The sequence below is a fragment of the Malus sylvestris genome, chromosome 5 (assembly GCF_916048215.2).
Source record: "Malus sylvestris chromosome 5, drMalSylv7.2, whole genome shotgun sequence".
Lineage (NCBI taxonomy): Eukaryota > Viridiplantae > Streptophyta > Magnoliopsida > Rosales > Rosaceae > Malus > Malus sylvestris.
The window spans coordinates 21,287,036-21,313,019 of NC_062264.1; the positions used below are offsets into that span (position 1 = coordinate 21,287,036).

The 25,984-nt window shown below is 38.4% G+C and overlaps 2 protein-coding genes across 7 annotated transcripts; one reads left to right on the forward strand and one right to left on the reverse strand.

Annotated features, from left to right (window-relative positions):
- Positions 1-2,127: 2,127 nt before the first annotated feature.
- On the reverse strand, positions 2,128-23,082 carry LOC126622148 (pre-mRNA-processing protein 40A-like). Of its 4 annotated transcripts, none has more exons than XM_050290807.1 (31): positions 22,940-23,074; positions 22,764-22,838; positions 22,310-22,377; positions 21,934-21,995; positions 21,319-21,384; positions 20,891-21,223; positions 20,642-20,803; positions 20,473-20,549; positions 20,258-20,327; positions 16,119-16,171; positions 15,971-16,028; positions 15,511-15,848; positions 15,344-15,404; positions 15,171-15,266; positions 14,965-15,033; positions 14,804-14,881; positions 14,379-14,465; positions 14,249-14,283; positions 14,038-14,143; positions 6,497-6,577; positions 6,319-6,411; positions 6,194-6,247; positions 5,987-6,103; positions 5,722-5,820; positions 5,355-5,402; positions 5,190-5,282; positions 4,245-4,352; positions 4,029-4,093; positions 2,993-3,092; positions 2,574-2,870; positions 2,128-2,483 (listed from the first exon to the last, which is right to left on the reverse strand). In XM_050290807.1, exons 4-31 carry the CDS (start codon positions 21,964-21,966, stop codon positions 2,346-2,348), a joined length of 3,015 nt encoding a protein of 1,004 aa, XP_050146764.1. In that variant the 5' UTR covers positions 21,967-21,995; positions 22,310-22,377; positions 22,764-22,838; positions 22,940-23,074; the 3' UTR covers positions 2,128-2,345. The 4 variants fall into 4 exon arrangements, with proteins under 4 accessions (XP_050146764.1, XP_050146762.1, XP_050146765.1 ...); XM_050290805.1 differs by having other exon boundaries at positions 22,310-22,419; XM_050290808.1 differs by having other exon boundaries at positions 2,128-2,480; positions 22,310-22,419; positions 22,940-23,073.
- On the forward strand, positions 8,613-11,600 carry LOC126622150 (uncharacterized). 3 transcript variants are annotated; one of them, XM_050290809.1, is made up of 2 exons: positions 8,613-8,944; positions 9,846-11,600. In XM_050290809.1, the coding sequence occupies exon 2, from the start codon at positions 10,796-10,798 to the stop codon at positions 11,468-11,470; it is 675 nt and encodes a 224-aa protein (XP_050146766.1). In that variant the 5' UTR covers positions 8,613-8,944; positions 9,846-10,795; the 3' UTR covers positions 11,471-11,600. The 3 variants fall into 3 exon arrangements, with proteins under 3 accessions (XP_050146766.1, XP_050146768.1, XP_050146769.1); XM_050290811.1 differs by having other exon boundaries at positions 10,006-11,600; XM_050290812.1 differs by lacking the exon at positions 8,613-8,944 and adding an exon at positions 8,951-9,161.
- Positions 23,083-25,984: the final 2,902 nt, after the last annotated feature.

A 25,984-nucleotide genomic window follows, 5' to 3' on the forward strand; every position in this document is an offset into this window, starting at 1 on the left:
AAGATATTGTTTACGTATCACCTTTGCCACATTGTAAATTTTTTTTTTGTCAATAGCCACATTGTAAATTTAAGTGTTCTACACATATGTCATTAACTCGTTACAAGTTGAACATATTTTTTGAGTCACATTAATATTATATAATCGTAATTGATTGTCGATGATTATTTTGTTTTGAGTTAAAAAAGTTTTGAGTTTAAATTTCATGTGCGACAATTATTTAATAAACATTGAAGTGCAATCTCGTATTTGATTCGATCACTGTCGGCGATGAGATCTATCAATTTGCTACGAATTGTTTATTCAGTCTTTCTTTCATCCCCATCTCTAAAATCCAAACCATGCAAATGCTAATCAAATAATTAACACTTTTTATTGGAGTCAAAACAATTAATTAGTTAATTATAATTAACACCTGCATGTGAAGTTGTGAACACAGGATTATTCTCCGCGGGTGTATTTTTTGGTCACGGACCGACAGATTTAACATGCACGTTCGTTGACAAAGTTGAAGGCATGTAAGCAAATAGTGTAAGCATGCACGTATGTTCCAAGAACCATGCATATAAAATCTTGGTTTTATCTAAAATTAGAGTAATTTAATGATATTAAAAATCGGATTAGTCCAAAACTGCACATGTGTATACGAATATTCTGTCCCCTCCAATGTCACCTGAAAACTTCACGGGTGATGAATATTTAGTTGAATAAATCACCAATAGGTATTGCAGGATGTAATCAAGAATGTTCTATTTAATTAACTATTAAAAAACACACACAAAGTGGGAAAGAGAAAAACTATTGAAAAATGTTTGGATTCTTACAAGGTGATATGAACACATTACAATTAGAAAAATTGTTTTATTTTTTTATTTTTTTTTAACAAACGATATTATGTACATTACATTAAGGGGGTGGGAGAGTTGACTAAGCCTCACAATGGATTAGCAATAATGTGATTCAAGTTCGCATTTAATAAGAATCGAACCTAAAATATCTCATTAATTACAAGTGAAGATGAATACTACTAGATCATAATACTAAGTGGCAGAAAAAATTGTTTGGGTTCTTACTCCATTTTAATGAAGTTTTTGGTTTTTACCGCTCATTCTGAACATTATTAGTTTCAATGCTCAGCAACCTCATTTTGGAGTTTAGAGTTATCGTATGCTTGTCACGTAACAAGAAAGATATAAATAACTTGTCAACAGGCATAAGCAGATGATAATAAGCTATGTGGGATTTTTCTGATTAATCTTCTTATATGCTAAAACGTAGACCATTCTTTTGGAATTAATTATTAATTGTTGGGTGTTGGTAGGGTTGGGTGGCTTAAAAGTATAAAGAGAATAGGTAAGAATGTAGGCATGACAATTGGGAATGAAAAGAAACTTCTTTTCGTCACCCCTTACAAAGCTTGCATATGTCAAAGTTAGATATAAGCAATATTCTACACTAAATTAATCTTAACTACGAAAAAAAAGCAATTTAAATTTGGATGCTAAAAGAATAGTACACTGTTTTAGCTAACTTGACTTAATCCAGGTATGCAGTACAAAAAGGCCAAGAAAGGTACAATCTTCCAAACAAAAGAAAATTTCATTTGAATAATCTTTAGATAATTCGAATTTCATTATAATCTTCCAAATGACAGAAATTGAATAAAAAACATTGAACGAAATCCTACCAATTTCTATTAAGTTAGAAAAACAGAGTACGACATGTTTCAAATATCATTTCTTCCATTTGTATTATTTGCAATCTACATGATTTCCGCATCACTATGACTAGAAAGCTAATATGCTCCCCAACTTCGATGAAGGCAACGGTTCATCAAGTTAGCCGCAACAAACTTGTTTTTCAGCGACTCGCAACAAGCTTTTCATTGAAGTAGGTCGCTCCAACAGACGAAAAGAAGTCCCACACCAACTTCAAATGCTAAAAGCCACAGAAGTGGCGGTTCTCCGTAGAAAAACCAAATGGACGTGATTCTTCTCAAACCCGGCCACCCCGGAGAAACAAAAGACTACCGGAAAAAGAAGCAACCTCTGTATTGTGTAAACAATGAAACCCTTGGAAGGGCACACAAAAGAAACAAATATGTTCAAGCTCAAGAAGACAAGGAAGAGACCGGAAAAATAGTTTAACAGAAGCCTGTTAATGGTTAAAACGAGATGGAAGTAGTGCAGCATGATGCGGCTAATTCTTAGTAAAAGAAAAAGGAAATAGCTCTTTTCGAACTAAATATATAGCGCTAGAAGTTCTAAGATTGTAAGGAAAACATATATTTCACAATATTAAGAAAAGTTTAAACATGGGTATAAGCAAGTTGGAGGATGAAACAACTACCGACTTTCCCCAACATTGCCAAATTCCCCATCTTCTAGATCCTCACGATCACCACTTCTACGAGAACCATTCCGGTGATCTCTTTTATGTCTTCTATGTCTGCTTTCGGAATCTGATTCAGGACCAGGTTCCTGCTGTGACATAACGATTGGAAATGAGCTAAACTTTACATCAATGTTTAGATAATAAATCAAATGAAGAGTCACAATTATTTCTCAACATACCCGTCTTGATTTCTTGTGGTCACTGCTAGATCTGTGAGATTTTCTAGACCGATCATTCTCATTTCCATTCCCATGATCTTCATCACTATGATGCCGCTTCCTATGTCTCCTATTATCGTCATGTCCTGACCTCTTTTTCTCTTTGGACTCATGAATATCCATTGCATCAGCTATTTCATTGTCTGCTCCATCTTTCTTGTTGTGTTCCCCGTTTTCTCGTTCATATTCCACCTCTTTTTCCCTTCTTGGCTTCGCCCTTCTTTTGTCTCTTTCTTCTCTCTCCTTTTCCTTCCTTGCCTAGAGGGTGTAAAATAAAAGGAATTCAAATTCAAGGTTTCATTCCACATCGAATAGTGAATAAAAGCTTAAACATCAAACAGATACGGATTTACAAATAATGTGATCCAGCTAATTAGTACCTTTTCCTCCTTTCTTTTTCTCTCCTCTTTTGCTTGTTCTTTCAGTTGCATTACATGCTTTTCAAATATCTCCTTGCAGAAGTTCTCGTCGCCAATGCCACTACACATGCATCTAACATAATCAGGGAAGAGGATAGTATTTGTTGAAGACTAACAAACCTAAAACAAACGTATCCAGTGATAAGAAATATGCCGAACTTAACTTTCCCGTTATAATTTAATTTCAGTTTCTTCAAAATTTTGTTTATTTTCCAAATTTTCTTCTTTACGGCCCTAAACATCAGGCCAGACAATAGAGATCTCTCAGATATTAAACTTTAGGCCCAAAAGTGATTGTTAAAGCAGATACATTATGAGTCAGAAAATTGTGCCTCAAATTAACCATAGTTGGTCACCACATAAAATCAAGGGTGAACTGCCAATTTAGTCCCTGAATTAGCACCTCTGTGAAAATTAGGTCCCTAAACTATTTTTTCAGAAAAATCAGTCCTTGAATTAAAAAAATCTGCCAATTACATCCCTAATATTATATTCGAAGCTATTATATTTAATTTTCCGTCAATTTCAGTCACATCACTTGCATGTGATACACATTAGAGGGTAGATTGCTAGTTTTTCAAAAAGTAATAGTGTATGGAGTTAACTTTGGAGGGTAAATTGGTAGTTTTTCATAAGAAATAGTGTAAGTTAACTTTGGAGGGTAGATTAGACGTTAGATCCGCAACCTATATGAAATGTTAAAGGCTTATAGGGGAAAAAATGACGATATTACACTCTAAAGTGTGTTGATTGACTTAAGTTGACGAAAAATTGGATAAAATAGCTTTGAATATAATAGTAGGGATGAAATAACAATATTTAATGAATTTAGGGACTTATTTTCCCGAAAAAAATAATTCAGGGACCTAATTTTCACTGAGGTGATAATTCAAGGACTAAATCTACACTTCACCTAAAATTAACATACCAAAAACACTATTATAGCACAAAACATGGTTGGAAGGTGATTCAAGTTGTTACGTGTAATAAACTATACCTGTACTCTTGACTAATTTCAAGAAGTGGTTTGTAGTCCTCCCACTTAGAAGATGGAGTTATCTCCTGCAGCAAATAATGAATCAGAAAGATGACAAGATTTCAAACCAAAAACTAGAAGATAATATTGAAATATATTCTACTGGTGCCAATTGCCAAACCATTAGGAAAATAACAAAATCATAAATACCAGAAATTGGAACACAGCATGCCACACCTTGATAGAAGATAAAAGATGAGAGAAGTCCTCTGCAAGACGTTTAAGCTTTTTAGCTTCTTTCTCCTCCTTTTCCCTCACTCGTTCCAGTAACTCATTGAAAACTAGCTGCAAGGCAGTTGAAAATCACATAAGATCATTGCAGCACATTTACCAAAACAAAGCACTTATTGTAGGATGAAAGGAAAAAAATAAAAACAATGGATCATTAAAAATTAAATTGTCAACAGAGAAGAGACTTTTCTTGCACGGAAACTTCGCCACTCTGGTTGACACTTCAAACATCAATATGAAAGAATATAGTTGCACATAGTGATGTTTTGCTATGTGTTATATTCCTTGAAACTTCTTGAATGCTTATAAGTTATATCTACCTCATCCTAAAGCAGTGAAAAGTTCATCTAAAATTCATCCGTGACAACTTGACTGGCAAAGACTGAAAATTTGGAACAATGGCATTGATTTAGTTTAAGAATGCATATGGTAGCTTCATCACGACTAAGGAATTATATCTGAGGTTGAGTAAATGTAGCAACCTTCTTTGCAATATGTTCTTGGATGCTTTTTTGAAAAATTGGTACATTGGTTACTGAAGTGTAGGCACGATTTTAAAAATTAACAAGCAAATACATTGTTATCTATAACTGAGATGTTGACCAGTGTTTGTCCATGGTGGTTTCCACAAATCATTAACTTTAGTTATTTAGATGATTCTTAAGAGCAATGACCCACACGATGAAAGTTAATATCCGTAAGAGAAATTCTAAGGTCCGGTGACCAAACTTCATGCCCATCCAACCACCCAACCAATGTATTTTGGTTCCCAAAAACCCCGTGTGGTCCTACATCTGTGTGTGCTACCGTATCTAGTAGCTGAAGGAAGAATCTCTCCCATTGACTTCTCAAGTTTAAATATCATAATATTTGTTTGAAGTCTAAATGTACCTTTAAGTTGGCATCTGATATCGGTGGAGAGCCAATATCATTTGATAAAACAGTTTTGAAGTCTTCAAACTTCCAAGTTGATGCAAGCACGACCTAAAAGCAACCACACATTAGATATCTAATGACAGTAGAAAATATAAACAAGATAAATCTGACCAATCAAACCTTTCCCAATTTCACGGCATCTTTTATTCGAGTTTTGTCCTCCTGATACTGTAAAAGAAATAGGCAAGATTTCTAGTTTGTAAGCAACTAAGAACTTAACTAAAGATTCAAGAAAAAACAGTAAGATGCCTTACTCATGCGTTTAAAAAAGAATGCTTAACTACAACTTTTTTAATATTGTTACAGGAAAAGAAAGAAGAATTTTTTGCTGAAATGTAATTACAGAATCAAACTAAAGGGACCCAAACATGGAAACTTGAACCAAATAGATTCATAGGGAAAGGTGACAAATTGTCATTGGAGGACAGATTTATAGATCCTGTTTCATTTTAAGAAATATAAAAAAGCCAAGGTATAGTTTAATTACTTGTTTCGTTAGTTCCTCAACAACATCATCGAACAAATCTTTTGGAGTAGCACCGGAGACGTTTGATGCAACTGCCAGATATGCAGGTAGGTCTTTAACCTAAAGAGGACAGAAGAAAAGGGGAAAAAAGGAAGTTCAAAACATGAGATAACAACATGATAGCAGCTAAATTAAGTGTAGCTGGAAAAAAATTATGTTTTCATCACAATTTTGAATTTTTTCAAAGGAAATAACGTTACAGATACAGGGAAAAAGGTATACTAACCTTCATGCAGTAATCACGCCACTGAGTTTTGAATGTAAGAGTGCCTTCCGTGAGATGTTCTTCCATTAATTTGCGGAACTCATCACGGTTTTTACGTTCTGCCTTTCTCAATTCTTCCTGTTCTCCAAGAAAACCCAGATAAAAAAAAATTGTCCATTTGAACATAAACATATAGACCAATGTCAGCACAGTCAAACAATAAAGAACCTTCTGTATCCTCTTCTGCTCCTCCTCTTCCTTTTGTAGATCCAGCAAATATTCCTGTGAACGACATTTTACAATAATCTTCAACATCCAGTTGGAAGTATAACTAGATAAATGAGAAGCATTACCTGGAAAATTTCCAAACGATCAATTTTTTCAAGACGTGAACATCTTTCATCAGCCTCTAAACGATCTTGAACTTTTCTCCACTGGATGTTTGCCTAAATGAGAAGGTGATGCCAAGATCCATAAGTTTTAATGGCAAAAGAACCCCATGAATACAAAAGAACCATGCTAAAAGAGAACCTTGATGAAATCACAAGATTCCAAGAATCTCCTGTATTCCAATACATTGCGCTTACGTTCCTCCTGTGCTTTTGCTCGTTCCTGTTCCAAATTCAGTTTAACAGCAATAAGAGCATATTTACTTAGAATCTATGATCATCAAAGCACCAAATGATAATGGGCATCAAATGTCAATTTAAAGTACTTCCACACTAAGTTAATAGATACTATCACAATGAGGACAACAACAACAACAACAACAACAAAGCCTTTTCCCACTAAGTGGGGTCGGCTATATGAATCCTAGAACGCCATTGCGCTCGGTTTTGTGTCATGTCCTCCGTTAGATCCAAGTACTCTAAGTCTTTTCTTAGAGTCTCTTCCAAAGTTTTCCTAGGTCTTCCTCTACCCCTTCGGCCCTGAACCTCTGTCCCGTAGTCACATCTTCGAACCGGAGCGTCAGTCGGCCTTCTTTGCACATGTCCAAATCACCGGAGCCGATTTTCTCTCATCTTTCCTACAATTTCGGCTACTCCTACTTTACCTCGGATATCCTCATTCCCAATCTTATCCTTTCTCGTGTGCCCACACATCCCACGAAGCATCCTCATCTCCGCTACACCCATTTTGTGTACGTGTTGATGCTTCACCGCCCAACATTCTGTGCCATACAACATCGCTGGCCTTATTGCCGTCCTATAAAATTTTCCCTTGAGCTTCAGTGGCCTACGACGGTCACACAACACGCCGGATGCATTCTTACACTTCATCCATCCAGCTCGTATTCTATGGTTGAGATCTCCATCTAATTCTCCGTTCTCTTGCAAGATAGATCCTAGGTAGCGAAAACGGTCGCTTTTTGTGATCTTCGCTAGATTGCTCCGGTCATTAGTGTGGATAAGTATATAAATGGATAGAGATAGGAAAGCAAACACAAGATGTACGTGGTTCACCCAGATTGGCTACGTCCACGGAATAGAAGAGTTCTCATTAATTGTGAAGGGTTTACACAAGTACATAGGTTCAAGCTCTCCTTTAGTGAGTACAAGTGAATGATTTAGTACAAATGACATTAGGAAATATTGTGGGAGAATGATCTCGTAATCACGAAACTTCTAAGTATCGGAGTGTGGTGTCGTCTTGACTTGCCTTATCTGTCTCATAGGTAGATGTGGCATCTTCTCTGGAAGTACTCTTCCTCCATCCAGGGGTGGTATCTTTAACTGGTGGAGATGCACAAGGTAATGTATCAATTTCACTTGAAGCTTACTTGTAGTTTCAGGCTTGGTCAAGCGCGATACAAACCATGTAGTAGGAGTCCCCCAAGTCGCCGAGCTAGGGGGTCTGCTGAAAGAGGTGACAGACAAGGTAAGCAATCAGAGCTCCGACTGATTGTTCACCTTCTCCCCATCTTGCAGCAGCATGAAGGATAAAGAGAAGAAAAATGAGAAGAGATGATATGAGATACTTTTGCTTTTGAAGAAGTAACTTTCCACAGGCTTATTCTTGAACTGAGCTGGAGGGTTTTCTGGTTTCCTCCAGAGTATAAGGCCGACTGAAGAATTTGAGGGTCAAAACAAGTCCATCAAATCTAGAGTATGTTCCACCCTGCTGATATGGGATACTTTTGCTTTTGACAGAGTAATGGATGTATCGGCACGTGTGCTGTTACGCTTGTCTCCACATGCTTCCTTGTATCCTTCGCACTTGCCCTATCTGTTCCTCAAGCAGATGCGGAATCTTCCCTGGAAACATAAGATGTTGAAGATGAGTACTCGAGAGCAATGCCAAGTAAGTAATCAGGTAAGGGGTTCCAGGCAGTCAGTTCCTGGCTGGAAGCTTGATTCCAACTGCTGACTGATTGCTCTCTTTCTCCTTGTCTTGCAGGTAAAAACAAGGCCAAAGGAAAAGACAGGGAAAAAGCATGATATGGGATACTCTTGCTTTTAACCCTGATGATATGAGATATTCTTGCTCTAGTATAGCTTGTTTGCAGAGGTATTATCGGGGGGAAAGAAAGCTGAATATTTCGAAAGGCTTCGTTGGGAGTGCCCTCTCAGATATGATGAAGGGTTGAGCATTTTTGCAGGTCTGCCTGTCCGTTGGGGATGGAGGTCGACATATATAGGAGTCTCCCTAACAACAAGTAGTAATGCTATTCCTTTACCCTGCTTGGTCATAGCACGGTAGTGGGAGCTGCCAGTTTCACATGTTTTAACTCTGTCAGAGCACTTTGAAAAAATGGTCTGTGGTATCTGGCTCTCGAGATTCGGAAAACGATGCCTCTTCGATTTTTGAGAAAGCAATCATGTTGGGGGTCTGACTCTCGAGATTCGGAGAGCAGTGTCTCTTCGATTTTTGAGGAAGTAATCATGTTGGGAGTCTGGCTCTCGAGATTCGAAGGGCGGTGCCTCTTCGATTTTGGAGCAAGCAATCTTGTTGGGAGTGTTGTCTCGAATGTGAGTAAAGGTTGGACATGTTTGCTAGTCTACCTTGCCACGAAGCACAAAGGTTGACACACAGGGACTTTCCAATTATCCAGCAATGGTACTGTTCCTTTACCCTCTCTTCAATTTTGAGAAAGTAGTCATGTTGGGAGTCTGGCTCTCGAGATTCGGAGGACGGTGCCTCTTCGATTTTGGAGCAAGCAATCTTGTTGGGAGTGTTTTCTCGAATGTGAGTAAAGGTTGGGCATGTTTGCTAGTCTACCTTGCCACGAAGCACAGAGGTTGACACACAGGGACTTTCCAATTATCCAGCAGTGGTACTGTTCCTTTACCCTTGTGGGTAATAATATGGTAGCTAGACCTTCAAAATTTATGTGTCTAAACTTTGTTAGTGCTGTTTCTTTGCTATTCTTTTACCTTTCTTGGTCAGAGCGATGTAGTGGGAGCTGCAAGCTTCACGTGCTCAACTTTGGCAAAGTTATATGTGGTACCCATGAGCTATTGTTGCGTGTGGGAAGTGGGTGATTGAACAGTAAGATTCATGTGCTTTCTACTTCACCAGAAGTCTTCGACAGAATGCCCATAATTTCTGCAAAGCTGAGTGTGCGTGTGACAGGTGCTGACAAGGCTAGAAAAGTAGGTGCCTCTTCGATTTCTGAGATTGGCCCTCGTGGTCTCTGAGCAGCCCAGCTTTTGAGAAAGCGAGCGCCTCTTCGATTGATTCGGAGAACGATGCCTCATCGATTTTTGAGAAAGCAATCATGCTGGGGGTCTGGCTCTCGAAGATTCGGGGAGCAGCGTCTCTTCGATTTTTGAGAAAGTAATCATGTTGGGAGTCTGGCTCTCGAGATTCGGAGGGCGGTGCCTCTTCGATTTTGGAGCAAGCAATCTTGTTGGGAGTGTTTTCTCGAATGTGAGTAAAGGTTGGGCATGTTTGCTAGTCTACCTTGCCACGAAGCTTCTCTTCGATTTTTAAGAAAGTAGTCATGTTGGGAGTCTGGCTCTCGAGATTCGGAGGACGATGCCTCTTCGATTTTGGAGCAAGCAATCTTATTGGGAGTGTTTTCTCGAATGTGAGTAAAGGTTGGGCATGTTTGCTAGTCTACCTTGCCACGAAGCACAGAGGTTGACACACAGGGACTTTCCAATTATCCAGCAGTGGTACTGTTCCTTTACCCTTGTGGGTAATAATATGGTAGCTAGACCTTCAAAATTTATGGGTTTAAACTTTGTTAGTGCTGTTTATTTGCTATTCTTTTACCCTTCTTGGTCAGAGTGATGTAGTGGGAGCTGCAAGCTTCACGTGCTCAACTTTGGCAGAGAACTTTGGCAAAGTTTTCTGTGGTACCCATGAGCTATTGTTGCGTGTGGCAAGTGGGTGATTGAACAGTAAGATTCATGTGTTTTCTACTTCCCCAGAAGTCTTCGATAGAATGCCCATAATTTCCGCAAAGCTGAGTGTGCGTGTGACAGGTGCTGACAAGGCTGGAAAAGTAGGTGCCTCTTCGATTTCTGAGATCGGCCCTCGTGGTCTCTGGGGAGCCCAGCTTTTGAGAAAGTGAGCGCCTCTTCGATTTCTGAGATCGGCCTTTGTGGTCTTTGAGCAGCCCAACTTTTGAGAAAGCAAACGCCTCTTCGATTTCTGAGATCAACCCTCGTGATCTCTAAGCAGCCCAGCTTTTGAGAAAGCAAACGCCTCTTCGATTTCTGAGCAGGCGCCTCTTCGATTTCTGAAGCTCCGTCGAGTGCAGATTTTTATAGGGGCTGGCATTAAGTTCCAAAGCACACTTGAATCTCCACCAGTAGAAGCTTCATTCTTGCACTTCTAAGATCTTGATTTGTCCGACCTCTTCTCTCTTCAACACCTTTGAAAATGTCTGGCCCCTCCGACCGTCGTTTTGACTTGAACCTTGTTGAAGAGGCAGCCCCGCCTTCTCCAGACAACATATGGCGTCCATCCTTCGTCTCCCCCACTGGTCCTCTTACCGTTGGGGATTCCGTGATGAAGAATGATATGACCGCTGCGGTGGTGGCCAGGAACCTTCTCACTCCCAAAGATAACAGACTACTTTCCAAACGGTCTGATGAGTTAGCTGTTAAGGATTCGCTGGCTCTCAGTGTTCAGTGTGCAGGTTCTGTGTCTAATATGGCCCAACGCCTATTTGCTCGAACCCGCCAAGTTGAATCATTGGCGGCTGAAGTGATGAGTCTCAAACAGGAGATTAGAGGGCTCAAGCATGAGAATAAACAGTTGCACCGGCTCGCACATGACTATGCTACAAACATGAAGAGGAAGCTTGACCAGATGAAGGAAACTGATGGTCAGGTTTTACTTGATCATCAGAGATTTGTGGGTTTGTTCCAAAGGCATTTATTGCCTTCGTCTTCTGGGGCTGTACCGCGTAATGAAGCTCCAAATGATCAACCTCTGATGCCTCCTCCTTCTAGGGTTCTGTCCAGTACTGAGGCTCCAAATGATCCCCCTCCGGTGCCTTCTCTTTCTGAGGCTCTACCGACTGCTGAGACTTCTCCTAAGCAACCTTTGTGAAGGCTCCCTCTTGTGTGTTTATTTTGACTCATGTATATGTACATATTTGTAGCTTATCGGGGATATCAATAAATAAGCTTTCCTTCATTTCAACGTATTGTGTTAAATACACCAAAGCCTTATTCGCTAAGTTCTTTGAATTTTCTTTTGTTGAAGCTTGTATGTTGAAGCTTTCTGAGTGGAGCATGTAGGTTGGGGTAGTGTTCCCTTAATTTTCCGAGTGAGGAAAACTTCTCGGTTGGAGACTTGGAAAATCCAAGTCACTGGGTGGGATCGGCTATATGAATCTTAGAACGCCATTGTGCTCGATCATGTGTCATGTCCTTCGTTAGATCCAAGTACTCTAAGTCTTTTCTTAGAGTCTCTTCCAAAGTTTTCCTAGGTCTTCCTCTACCCCTTCGGCCCTGAACCTCTGTCCCATAGTCGCATCTTCTAATCGGAGCGTCAGTAGGCCTTCTTTGCACATGTCCAAACCACCGTAACCGATTTTCTCTCATCTTTCCTTCAATTTCGGCTACTCCTACTTTACCCCGGATATCCTCATTCCTAATCTTATCCTTTCTCGTGTGCCCACACATCCAACGAAGCATCCTCATCTCCGCTACACCCATTTTGTGTACGTGCTGATGTTTCACCGCCCAACATTCTGTGCCATACAGCATCGCCGGCCTTATTGCCGTCCTATAAAATTTTCCCTTGAGCTTCAGTGGCATACGGCGGTCACATAACACACCGGATGCACTCTTCCACTTCATCCATCCAGCTTGTATTCTATGGTTGAGATCTCCATCTAATTCTCCGTTCTTTTGCAAGATAGATCCTAGGTAACGAAAACGGTCGCTCTTTGGTATTTCTTGATCTCCGATCCTCACCCCTAACTCGTTTTGGCCTCCATTTGCACTGAACTTGCACTCCATATATTCTGTCTTTGATCGGCTTAGGCGAAGACCTTTAGATTCCAACACTTCTCTCCAAAGGTTAAGCTTTGCATTTACCCCTTCCTGAGTTTCATCTATCAACACTATATCGTCTGCGAAAAGCATACACCAAGGAATATCATCTTGAATATGTCCTGTTAACTCATCCATTACCAACGCAAAAAGGTAAGGACTTAAGGATGAGCCTTGATGTAATCCTACAGTTATGGGAAAGCTTTCGGTTTGTCCTTCATGAGTTCTTACGGCAGTCTTTGCTCCTTCATACATATCCTTTATAGCTTGGATATATGCTACTCGTACTCCTTTCTTCTCTAAAATCCTCCAAAGAATGTCTCTTGGGACCCTATCATACGCTTTTTCCAAATCTATAAAGACCATGTGTAAATCCTTTTTCCCATCTCTATATCTTTCCATCAATCTTCGTAAGAGATAGATTGCCTCCATGGTTGAGCGCCCTGGCATGAACCCGAATTGGTTGTCCGAAACCCGTGTCTCTTGCCTCAATCTATGCTCAATGACTCTCTCCCAGAGCTTCATTGTATGACTCATTAGCTTAATACCCCTATAGTTCATGCAATTTTGTACGTCGCCCTTATTCTTGTAGATAGGCACCAAAGTGCTCGTTCGCCACTCATTTGGCATCTTCTTCGTTTTCAAAATCCTATTGAAAAGGTCAGTGAGCCATGTTATACCTGTCTCTCCCAAAAGTTTCCACACTTCGATTGGTATATCGTCTGGGCCTATTGCTTTTTTATGCTTCATCTTCTTCAAAGCTACAACCACTTCTTCCTTCCGGATTCGACGATAAAAAGAGTAGTTTCTACACTCTTCTGAGTTACTCAACTCCCCTAAAGAAGCACTCATTTCATGTCCTTCATTGAAAAGATTATGAAAATAACCTCTCCATCTGTCTTTAACCGCGTTCTCTGTAGCAAGAACCTTTCCATCCTCATCCTTGATGCACCTCACTTGGTTTAGGTCTCTTGTCTTCTTTTCCCTTGCTCTAGATAGTTTATAGATATCCAACTCTCCTTCTTTGGTATCTAGTCGTTTATACATATCGTCGTAAGCCGCTAACTTAGCTTCTCTGACAGCTTTCTTCGCCTCTTGCTTCGCTTTTCTATACCTTTCACCATTTTCATCGGTCCTCTCCTTGTATAAGGCTTTACAACATTCCTTCTTAGCCTTCACCTTTGTTTGTACCTCCTCATTCCACCACCAAGATTCCTTTTGGTGTGGGGCAAAGCCCTTGGACTCGGCAAGGTTAAATTTGTCACACCTAATTTATGAGGTCAGTCATATCTAAAGCTCTGTTTGTCGGCTAAGAATAGCCATTCAAAAATCAAGCTTTAAAATGAGCAAATCTCAATATATCCATGCCTTTATCTGTACATAAATACATGCATAAAAATATACACATTGGAAAGTGGAAACACACACAAATGCACACTAAGTCTTAAGGAGGTCAACTCCGGTACAATAGTTAGACAAGCAAGGATTCCTCAGCAGCATCCCAGCCTTAAGTTGCTCAATGCCAATGTACGTTTTGCAACTAAGGGGTGTAAACATCCACAACATGCATATAAATGTTACATATACAGGAGAAAAACTAAGGTGGCAGATAATTACTTTCTTTTGGAGTTCCTCAATATAGTCTTCAAACATCTCCCTGCGATCTCTATCCCGTTCAACAGCTTTGAAACGTTCATCATTTTCGAATATGCTCTCTACTTTTCTGTATGATAATTTAACCATCAGTCTTATACATACATATAGGTATCAAACTGTCTATTAACCACACATTGGAAACAGAAGAATATTGATACAAGGAAAGACAGACCCCCATCTTGCAGATGATGTTAACTCTGAGCATTCCTGCAAGGAATTCAAGCCATGAATAAAAAAATGAGACAAAGCATATAATTTCTATGTAGAGAAGAAGAATTTGAGGGGAGCAGATAACAACGTACTTCCAGCATTGTTTTGAATTCATCCCGTGCCTTTTTCTGTTTGATACGCCTCTCCTCAGCCTCCTGCTTTTTCCTTTGTACCAAGAACTGAAGCATAATAACAACATTAGTGATTATTTACAGGTATATAGATATACAGTGAATCGTTAGCAGCACCAATTATATACCCTAACAGTGATTGAAACAATACACATCTACAACTTAATAAGAATACCAGACAGGACGGTCAGGATTTAATGGTAACCTCAGTGCAAAAAAAACAAATCCATGGATCCAGTACTTGAGAGTTGACCACTACATACCAAAGTCTAGAAGATTGACACAATACCACATCCCCTTCCCAGGAACTCACTTTCATGAAACCACTACTAGGTATATTTATTAATTTCTTTGATACGAGTGCACACAACAATGTGAAGATTTACCTCATTAAAAGCTTGCTTCCGCTCTCCAAGCGTTTTGAGAGCACCATATCTCTTGTCATTAATTATCACTCTCATGGCCTGCTAAATTTCAGGATTATATCATGAACTTTTAACATATATTAGCTAAAAACTGAGAGCATATATGGCAATAATTGAATTACCCGATCCCAAGTCCAATCAGAACCAATATTTGTAGACTCAAGGAGCGCTTTAAATGCATTTTTGGCCTCCTGAAAAAGAAAGCAGAAGGTAAATAATAAGGGTATTGCCATGAAAGTAACAATGACAGAGACTGAAATGCATCCAAATTTGAGAAAGCAACAATGAAAGAGAACACAGTGTCTCAAAATTTGAAATTTATTTGTACCAGTTTATTTTCATATGGTATGGGTTCCCGATCAACTGATTTTTCTTCTGCGGCAATATCATTAATCTTCTTTCCCGTTGCATCATCCTTAGCTTCCTGCAACACCTCGCTGTATGAGTTGCTAGAAAAGTATGTCAGGAATTAAAAAACTAAAGAAGAAAACTAAGAAATACCTCATTCTCCTGAGCAGGAACTCCATCAGCAGAACTATCAAAATCCTGAGCTGATATTTCCCTACAAATCGGGTGCAAGAAAAGTCAGATTCTCGGAATACATGCCAAATATACCTCCTCCAAATGCAAAAGAAAATTTCATAAAAAAAACAAGTTAATGACAGTACATTGGTTCTGCACCAGTATCGTTGATTGTGACAGCAGCTTCAGTACTTCCCATAACAGAGGCAGATGGTGCAACAGGTGTCTGAACTTCACTGGGATTTTCTTTCAAGGGAGAATCCACAACAGGTGAGGCAGATGTTCTCGATGGTACAGCAGTTTGAACATCACCAGTGGCAACAACTGGTGCCACCAAAACAGGGCTTGATTTTACTTGAGCAGTACCGATTGAAGCATCAGCTTCAGCTACAGAGGGAGAAACAGTGACTGTGGCATGATGATCACCAATCGTTTCCTGTTGTATTTCCTTCACAGACGCCTTTTCTACTAGCTCTCGAGCCAACTTTAATAAATAAATAAAAACATATTTTTTAGAGGACTAGTGGAGAAAATTAAAAAAACTGAAAAACTATAAAAGGTTGAGGGAATGATGAGTGGCATAAGCGAATGGGTTGGAACAAAAACCTTAAGTTCCTCAGGCATAGTCCATCTTGATTCTTTGGTGACCTTGTTGTAGTAATACCTGCAACATTTGCATGTAGGATGAGGTAAGCAAATGCAATTGTGAACATGCGTTCATGACTTTCTCAATGCAAAAATACCAATTACTCACTTTCTTCCATCAGGACTGGTAAACTCCTTCCAGTTTGTTGATGCATCTGCCCTCTGTCCCAGTGAAGATACTAAATAAGTCGAATCTCTATCTTAAATAACACTTTCTCCCAAAACAAGAATGCTAGAGAAAGGAAGGGCAGGAATAAAACAGTACGAACCAAAGTTCTTACAGCAAAAGCATAAACAGCACAACGAAGAAGACGCGTGACGATGACTCTCTCTCTCTCTCTCACGCACACAAAGGCGTACACGTATTGAAGAAGACATTAATCAGCACATTTCAGTAAAAATATACAAGAAAGAGCCAATGGAGAAGATGAAATTCGAAAACCAAATGATATTAAGTCTAAAATAGTTCTAGTTTTCTTCCTAACATAAAAGCACGCAGACAAAAGTTGCTTAAGGTCAACAATGGATGAATTTCACCTGAAACTGTCTAATAATACCCATAACTCCCTCCATTGCCCCTAGAACTAAAAGCTAATACAAATTTTAAAAATGGTGGGGGGATTTTGACTGGTGGGTGTGGCAAGGGGTTGATGTTCCTTATTACTTTACTAATATTACCCAAATGAAATTTTAAAGTTTAAATAATTAAAAAAAAATCTATTGATTTTAGATCAATTAATGAATATTTTAATATGTTCTAACTGTAAACAGACAAAATGGACTAAGATTGTTTATGTTTGGCAGCACTTAACAAATTGTTAACATAGTGACAAAAAAGGTCTTTAACCCTTACCAACTTGCAACATCAACTTATGCAAAGGCCATTCTAATATAGAATCCCAATGATAAAAGTCGCCAAAGCTATTGAAATAATCAGCCATTGCAACCTTCTTATCCTCTATGGCACTAAAGATTACACACGACTTGAAGGACAAACCCCAAACGATATGAGGCCAAACCCTTCAAACTACAAGGAAGATAGTAAATTTTTTTAAAAACTCAAATAAGATATTTTTATACTATAATGAGGGATGAGTAGCTATCAGAGCCATATTTTTGAAACTGGAAACACAATATATGCATGTATAAAAGAAAGATTATGCTTATGCAAGTTATGGGGTCAGTTTTCGAGTTTCTTATCAGTGTAAATGTGAAAAATGATAATTTATTCAAATAGTATGCACTAAGAATTAAACATACAACATATCACGCCAATATCATTGTAAAATCAAATAATGCAAATGACAGAATTTACATTCAAGCTACATAGTAGGTAGAGCAAGCAACAAAGACCCACAGCATATCCTACCTCTCAATAGATTGGCACGGCATGTACCTGTAAGCATCTTTAAAACTATGGACATTGCCAATGCATAAATGGATGAAGAATAAATTGAAAAAATTCTTAAAAAGGAATTAAATGACCATTAACACTGTTTCTAGGACTAATGCAAATAGAAAACAGCAGAAAACAAAACTCATAAAACCTTGGAAGCCCTTACCAAAAGAGAATACCTTCGAATTACATCAAACACTAAATGATTAAGAATAATATTAGCAATATGACAAGAAGTAAAGATGCAAGTCATTTACCAGAACATGTATACCGAACATAAAAGATTAGGTAAGATAATACAATTACCATGAAACTCAAATAACAATTATGGAGAGACTCATTTTGTGTATTCTTTTAAATTTACTAACTACATGTCGGTGGCCTAAAATTCTAAATCCTGTCAAGTAATTCCAAACCAAAACAGCATTCTGTACGTACTAAATATTCCCCTTACAAAAGCTGTAGGATTTTCCAGAACAACAATTTTTCCATTAACGCTTCCCCTTTTTTTGAACTCTTGGGATATAAGACAATAGTTGGCCTGCATCCTAAGAGATTAAACTTTTCCGGATAGTGGTTGATACCAAAGTATTGAGTTTAAAGTTTAAACCCTTGGGACTGCATGATAAGCTCATATTTATATATACTTTACATCAAATTCAATTGTCTTTTCTTAGTTAGTTCCTTATTTTTTTGAGCTATTTACTTTGTTTTTGTGTTTTCTAGGATTTGTCAAGCAAAGAAAAGAAAAATAGCACAAGTTGGATATTACGTAACAAATTCGTCAAAACTGCCTGTGCAGGTCAGCTGACTTTGGAAGCAAGTTGCGAACAGCTTAAAATGAATTAGAGAATGAGCCTTATATGCTTGGAAAGCTACGGATGTCTATTTTCTGGAGCATTTCGCAGATTGTTAATAGCATTTTTGTAGAAGAAGTTATGGCCATTTTAACACTGAAAGGTTCACAAGAGACTGGACAGTTTGTAACTGCAATGAAAGCAATAAACCCAATAAATCTAGCAGCCAAAACTGATGCAGCCAAGAACAAACCAGCTGATACCTATTCAAATATCAGAGGAAATGAAAATAAAGATGAGGATTAAGTGGGAGTAATTGGCATAAAGACTACCCAAAGAGTTACAATTGTTTTACCATTTCCTCTCACTTATTGTCATCACTAATTGGCTGTTAGTGGGGTGAGTTATGGAGCAGAAATGATGCAGCAAGAATTGGTTTAAAAGCAGCATTGGGGAAGGAAGGAAATAGAGGAGGAGGCCTCGGTCGATTTCTTTCGGTTCTATCTTCTCAAACTCATGTCTTTCTTTTGGTTTTATTTGATAATAATGTGTAACTAAATTTTTAGTAGTTAGGGGCTGTTTTGAAGCCCCGAATATGATTGCAATTTTGTTATGACATTTTGTTTGAATTACTTTTATGAATGGATGAAAATTGGTTCACTACTTGTCTCATTGATGAATTCTTTATTTGTTTTCTATGGATGCATACGTAGTAAGCATATCTAGGATTCTAACACTATGAATATGTGTGTGCCTGCCCTTGTCGAATGAGGACCTACATATGTTCTAGAGTAGTACTTGTTAATTGCGATTAATATGTGAACCAATTTCTAGGATAAGTAAGACAACGCCAGTACTTACGATGCCTTGTGATGACTCAAACTCTTTTCGTTCTTAATGATTTCTACTTGTTAAATCTATGAACACGTCATTCTAGATTGCATGCTAGGGACTAAGTTAAGTTGAAAACGCCATTCTCTTAACATACTACGTAAGAAAGAGTAATAGGTTGAGTTCTAACATTGAGCCAACTTGAGCATCTTCATCCGGAAATAAAAGGAATTTGAATGAAACATAACATGTTTGCATGATTATTTGGTGGTGGATAGCAATTCCCCTAACTCGTTTTTCTTAATTTACGAACTATTTAAAATTTGTTTCTGTCCTGTTTTTGTTCAATTTAATTTAAATAGCAAATCAACTCCAAAAATCCCAAAAATTTGTGTGAGTGTAGCTATGTGTGTCTAGTGTTGTCATATAAAATTTTGTAGACTTTAGATAAGCGTAAGTTAGTCTAATAATTATTTTTTGGTGGCTGGTCAGTATGGACAGCAGCCCAGTTTTAAGTAGTTAGTTAAAACAATCTTCTGCGGGAAAGACCCTTATTTTCATATGCTACAATTGACAAATCTTAGCTTTAATAAGGAAAATCAATAGGACATGTGTGTGCTACTTTGTGGTGTGCTTTTAATCCTATCACTGCAACCTCTCAATTTATGAGTTCCACATGTTGGTTTCTCCACTGGTCAAGACAGGCCCACATGTGAGGGGGAGTGTGAATATAAAAAATAAAAAATAAAAAAAATAAAATAAAAAAGACATCCTAACAGTATAAACTTATGAGAATAGTAACCAACAGAATTTTTGGGAACTTAGCACCATAGTTGATCCAATTAAAATAAATAAAGTTGCAAAAAATGACTTATTGCAATGAGTCAATGTAAACAGAAAAGCTTAATAACTAATGGTCCAACCAGGCCCTCGACATTGGTAACCTTGCAATAAAATTACAAATCGTGGGTGCCTGCTTGAGAGGAACTCCAGTAATGAGCTAAAGTTTCACCAGACTTCATAAAAGTTTGCATTCAGTGTACAAAAATGAAAGACATTTCACTCACAAGTAACTTGATAAATCAAACCCAGTAAGAATAGCACCAACACGGAAAGGAAACACACCGACAAGCTCACAATTTCACGGAAATGAAAACTGTCGATTGATATCACTAAAAATTTAAAAAAGGACACCAGGAAAAGCAAGTTAGTTGCATGACTCACCTCCATTGGTGTCATCAGTTCCAAAGGCTTCTCCCAAGTAGATAATGCTGTCCTCCTGTTGTAATAAAATCTGAAGAGTTCATACAGCAAAGAATATATTCAATTAGCAAGAGTGACCCTTGAAAAGTGCAGATCAGCCAAGAAATCACTAAAGCACAACATTCTAACAAAACAAAGAGTACAATACAAATATGTGGAAAAGTAGGACTAATTACTTTCTTCCATCAGCAGATGTATGCTCTCTCCACTCTGCTGCAGTCCCTCCGGCCGGGGGAGGTCGAACACCTGTTTCCTGAAATTTTAAAGGATAATGAACATTAGCAATAAATGATCATAGATAACTGAGAAGCATGACAACTAGGCTCCAAGCTGAAGAATTCTTACTGGAGCAATGGAGGTGGTTACAGCAGGCCGTTCACTGGCTTGCTGCAGAGGTGTAACTTGTCCCTCGGATGAAACACTGGTTGCATGCGATTGAGATATAGACTGATACTGGGTGGAGTCATTGAAACTTCTTGGTATTTGACCATAAGAAGAAGTTGCAAACTGCATAAGTGCAAGTTATGAATTCAAGGCGGCCTAAGGAATTTCAAGTAAATCAAAAGGTCAACCAAGAACACTCATGAAACTCACAGTATATGATGAAGGGACAGCTGCTCGTGGGCCACCAAAGTTAGGCATGATGTTATTTGGAGCTTGTGAATTAGGCTGAGGTAGAGGCAACTCAGATGCAAAATTCCTGTTAGGCTGAGCAACGGGCAATGGAATTGCCTGTGATGGAGGCATACCATGACCTGGCTGACCAGACCTTGGAGGTAGATGCTGCATTGGTTGTGAAAACTGGGGTTGGTGATTTGGGGGAGGCAGCCTAACATTCATCAATGGAGCCCTGCCGGCATGCTGAAAATTTTGAGAAGCCACAGGAATGAACTCCTGCGAATGTGGTGTCGGAACTACTGGGCGGAACTGTAGCATAAAATTAAATTGAAAGGGATTATTTTAATTATAACAACTAATATTGTACAGGTGACACAAATATTCGTCAAGAAGAAATGAGTTACTTGAAAAGACATGGGTGGCAGACTTCGAGGAGGATCAACAGCACCAACCATAGGAGGCCGAAGAGGCTTTACAAGGAAAAGAAAATGGCAAAGTTAATTAGCAAAGCATAATTGGCCACATCTATTTTTATAATTTTTTTCTTTTATGGAATCGAAAGCTTTCATCCTTTTTGAAAGTTACATGTATTTTTCAAAAGAAATTCAAGTACAGGAAAAAGTATAACCAGTAAAATTATGAAAGGTAAATGGGGGGTTTTTTTTGTAAAAAGAAACAAATTATATTAAGAACAGAGGAAAATGCGGAAAGGAAGGCAGTAGTCAAGAAGACCATGGAGGAAAATCAAAATATTAAATATATCGGAAAATGGAACTTAGTCACTTCACATGCATAAGAACCTATGAAGATATAAGAAGAGCCTTGATGCATGAAGCTAAGATGCCATGAGTGCCTTAAGCTATATGGAATGTAGATAAAAAGTAATGGCCTCAAAAGAATCCGAAAAGATCACCCTTCATCCCTAAGTGGCGGGAAATATAGATTAAAGAAACATACACACTGAGCATCAAAGAAAAACAAAAAAAATTGTTTTAAAATCTAGGTGGTTTACAAATTACCTGTAGACCTGAAAATTGAGGGTTATTGGCCATTTCACTAAGCTACAAGCCTCTGAAAGCAACTGCAAAGACAACAAACATCATTAGAATCTTACAGAATCAAGGGAGCATGCTAGGATGGACGCTTCAAATTATCAAGTACTTATCGTCCGCAATCCACGTAATGGAAATTACACCAAACATACAGTCGTATATGATTTGATCCAGTCTGCAAAGAAAACTGAAACCTAAACTTTGTGGCATTGAGGGGTGCAGATTCAGAAAGATGTTCGTTAAATGATCATTGCTAAGAAGAGATATTAAGACTAAACTACATTCTAGAGGCAATGGACAGAAAGATGAAACAAGAAAAAGAAGGGTAAAGGTAGAGTAGTACCAAATTATAATTTGATAGCAGGAAGTCCTCTATGACGGTTGATATGCGCAACAAAGACTTAATAAGCACTGCACCAAAGAGTGATCCAATTCAAGTTCAAGGAATCAAATCTGCAACAAAAAACAAAAAACAAAACCCAGAAAGTTATGAAACAAATCCTAAGTAACCATTTTTATCTTGCAGTTCGGAGACTGCGAACTATTTTAAAAAAATTAATTGCTAACTGAAAAATACAATTTTATACTGCTTTACAAGAACAGATTTTGAAAACTCAATAAAATAAAAAAAGGATTAAATTCTCAGAAAAGCCAAATACAAAGATATTTTCCAGAAAGCAAAATGTAGGCTGTGACACTGCCACCACCAAATCCAAAACCAACCCAGAATGTCAATCCAATCAAATTAAAATCCCTAAAGTTTCAAACTTAAGAATCCCAATTAAACAAAAACTGACCTAATTAATTGGATATCCCAACGAGGACAATTGAAGCCGGAGATACATACAGTATCTACATATACATGTTGGAAACTGCAATAGAATTTTGATTCATCCGACATCAATGGAATTTAAACGTGATAATAATCACAAAGATAATAAAAATTACGATGAAATTTGAAGGAAAATCGTACCAGCTCAGTGATGAAAGCTGTGAGGTGAAGCACGTGAGAACTTGAAGCCTCCGAGCGTTATCGATCTCGCCCGTCGCAGCTTTTTATTTTTCTTTTTTTTTTATTTGGTCTGAATTTTGCAGCTTTAACTAAAACGGAAAATTTCAACTTAGTCCTCGGTAACTTTGCGGTTTATGATGCGGCGGCCCCTCTTATTGCGGTAAATTTTATTTTGGTGCATATATTGTTGTAAGATTTTAATTAAACCGTTTTGACTGTGGCACACGTGAATTAGACTAGTTGTTGTCAATAGCGTCATTCCGTCCTCTCTTCTCTCTTTGAAATTTGATACTGCTTATATCTTTTTATACTTAAGTTTGAATTTTTTTTTTTTTGTAGATTTAGTAGTTTAGAATGAAATACTGTCGGATAAAATGACGTTTTTCTTTGTGTTTTTCAGGTGGTTATGAACATAACTATAAGTTGCAACAACCATCGAGTATATGTGTATTCTTTTTTTTTTTTTTCTCCCCATTTTGGAGAATCCAAATAATAAGATGAATTGTTTGATGATGTATATCAAAAGAATATTCTTACTAGTGACTTAAGGGTGCGTTTGGTACGTGGGATGGGACGGAACAGAGTGGGACGGAACCGTTCCGTCCCACGTTTGGTGCGCTAAAATTATGTGGAACGCGCGTCCCACGGAACGAAAATGGGTTAGATTTTGGTTCCCCCTCCCCCCTGGAACAAGTTTTTCCATCCCGTGGGACATAAACTTTATAACTTTTTGGACAACAATACCCCTCTTATTTTTCATTAATTACATTGTTTACCTCCCTTTCTCTCCCGTAACCTCCTCTCTTCTACCCCTCTCCCGTAGCCCTCCTCTTCCTACACCACAAACCCAGTAACCCAACTGCTAACCCAATCCCAGCAAACCCATCCGACGACGACGACGACGTCACCATAGCAAACCCTCTTCTTCTCCGGCGCCGTCTGGCGTCACGAACATGACCCGTATCTCGTAATCTCCGTCCGTGTAAGTGAGGTGGATCTGATCCGGAACATGACCCGATTCGAAGCTAAGCTCGTCATTCCTAATCTGAGGTGGCGAGCAAGTGGGCGGTGCCGGGGAGGGGGTTGTGGTCCTGGTCGAGGTGGTTGGTGAGCAGGTGGGCGGTGCCGGGGATTAGGACGAAGTCGCCGATTTGGAAAGGGAGGTTGGGGAGAGAGAGAGTGAAACAGTTTGGTGGGTCGGAGGGAAGAAGGTGGATGCTGCACGGAGGACGATTGAAATCAATTTTGGGATTTTTCTGTGTTTGATTTGAAGAGAAAGAAATTGTTTGGGGGTCTGATTCGTCATTTTTTTTCGTTCCGTCCTATGCATACCAAACATAACACGAACCTCCATTCCGTTCCGTTCCGTTCCGTCCCGTTCCGTCCCGTCCCGTCCCGTCCCGTCCCGTTCCGTTCCGTTCCGTTCCGTTCCGTTCCGTCCCGTCTGCTTACCAAACGCACCCTAAAAGACATTTTATTTTATTAAGGAAGATAGTCAATATTAGAGTCAACTAACTGCCCGAATATGTGATTTAAGAGAGATCTAATTTTGACTTTGAATTAAAAAAATGTTTAAGATTTATAGATCTTGGAATACAAGTTAAACTTTCATTGGCCAAAAAAATAGATATAAGACTCGAGGGTGCAAAAATGTGGGTTGAAAAACTTCAACTTTAGAACAAGATTAGTGCTTTTGAAAAAAAGTACGATATTCATTTATTGGAAAATAATAAGTACAAATAGGAGGATAGTATGCATATAAGGGCCTCAATAAAAACCTATTAGGGATTTCAATCTGGACGAGAGAAAAAGAAGGTCCTGCACAAATAGCTTAAATAGCTATCTATCCTCAAATAAGCAGTAAAATATAATTTGCTAAAATAGAAAATCGTGCAGAGTTTTCGTCCAACAATACATCCATTAGAAGATCTGATGGCCCGCCAATCCAAGTCTTCTCACCAGTTCGTCCAAGATCACTACACGTAAGGCGATGAGCGACAACATTGGCCTCGCGACGAATCCAGCTAACCTAGGCATGCGAGAAATCCAATAGGTAAGCACGGAGATCGTTGATGATAGGTCCAAGCACCGAGCAATCCTCTCCTTGCATATTCATCGCAGCATCAGTCAGGCTTGAGTCACCTTCAAAAATCACCTCTACACTGCATCCAACAGTAGCCTGCGCAAGAAACACTGCTTTCCTAGCCGCTGTAAGTTCGGCCTGCGACGAGTCAATATTATATTATATATATTATTCTATTCTTAGTATGTTTTAATAATTATTTTGGTAGAATTTTGATACTTTGCTTTATATTTTCAATCTAGGACATTCAACTTCTTCTGAAACAAAACATGATCAAACAGACGAACTTTAAAATGATTCAAATTGGAGGACGTTCGTGAGTTGCTTTAGCTTGACTCTATCAAAATATCAGATTTTTCCACCAAGCGATTATTTTTTTGCAAGGAAATAAAGATGCAGTGCATGGTATTGGAAAGTGACGTTTTTGGGCTTAATTGTGTTTTTGGAGCCTAAAATAACCTCTGAGGGGTTTGTGGCCTTCTGGAGAAGTGTTCAGAATAGTCCAAACTTTAAATCCAGTTATTTTAGGCTGGTTTTGGAGCATATATGGGTCCAAAACGTGGCTGTGCAGATTTTGAGCAGATTATCCTAGTCAATTTAGAATTATGTTTCCTAATTTATTTTAATTTATTTGGTTTCCTAGTTTTATTCTAAGTCATTTTCTAGGAAGGATTGGATTTTCTAGTTGTATAAATAAGCCATTGTGGCCTTCTTCTTTACGCAATATTAGAGAGAGAAATTTGGCTAAAGCTTAGAGATTTTCAGACTTTATTTTACAAGGTGTTTTCATTTGTTTTCTAGTTTAATAAAATTCTTTTGATTTTATTATGAATATGAGTAATTAACCTTCTTTTGCTAGGGCGATGCCTTGAGCATTAGCATGAATAAGTAATCGGCTTCAATTTGGCTAAACTTGAATACCA

What these genes read in the sequence shown, in the direction of transcription:
- LOC126622148 (XM_050290806.1), bottom strand. Translation starts at nt 21,966, where the DNA reads ATGGCCAATAACCCTCAATTTTCAGGTCTACAG. An exon ending in CTGTCCCTTCATCATATACT is followed by an intron (nt 20,804 to 20,890) that starts GTGAGTTTCATG and finishes GCACTTATGCAG; the next exon opens with TTTGCAACTTCTTCTTATGG. An exon ending in TTGAGGAACTAACGAAACAA is followed by an intron (nt 5,403 to 5,721) that starts GTAATTAAACTA and finishes TTTCTTTTACAG; the next exon opens with TATCAGGAGGACAAAACTCG.
- LOC126622150 (XM_050290809.1), top strand. Translation starts at nt 10,796, where the DNA reads ATGTCTGGCCCCTCCGACCGTCGTTTTGACTTGAACCTTGTTGAAGAG.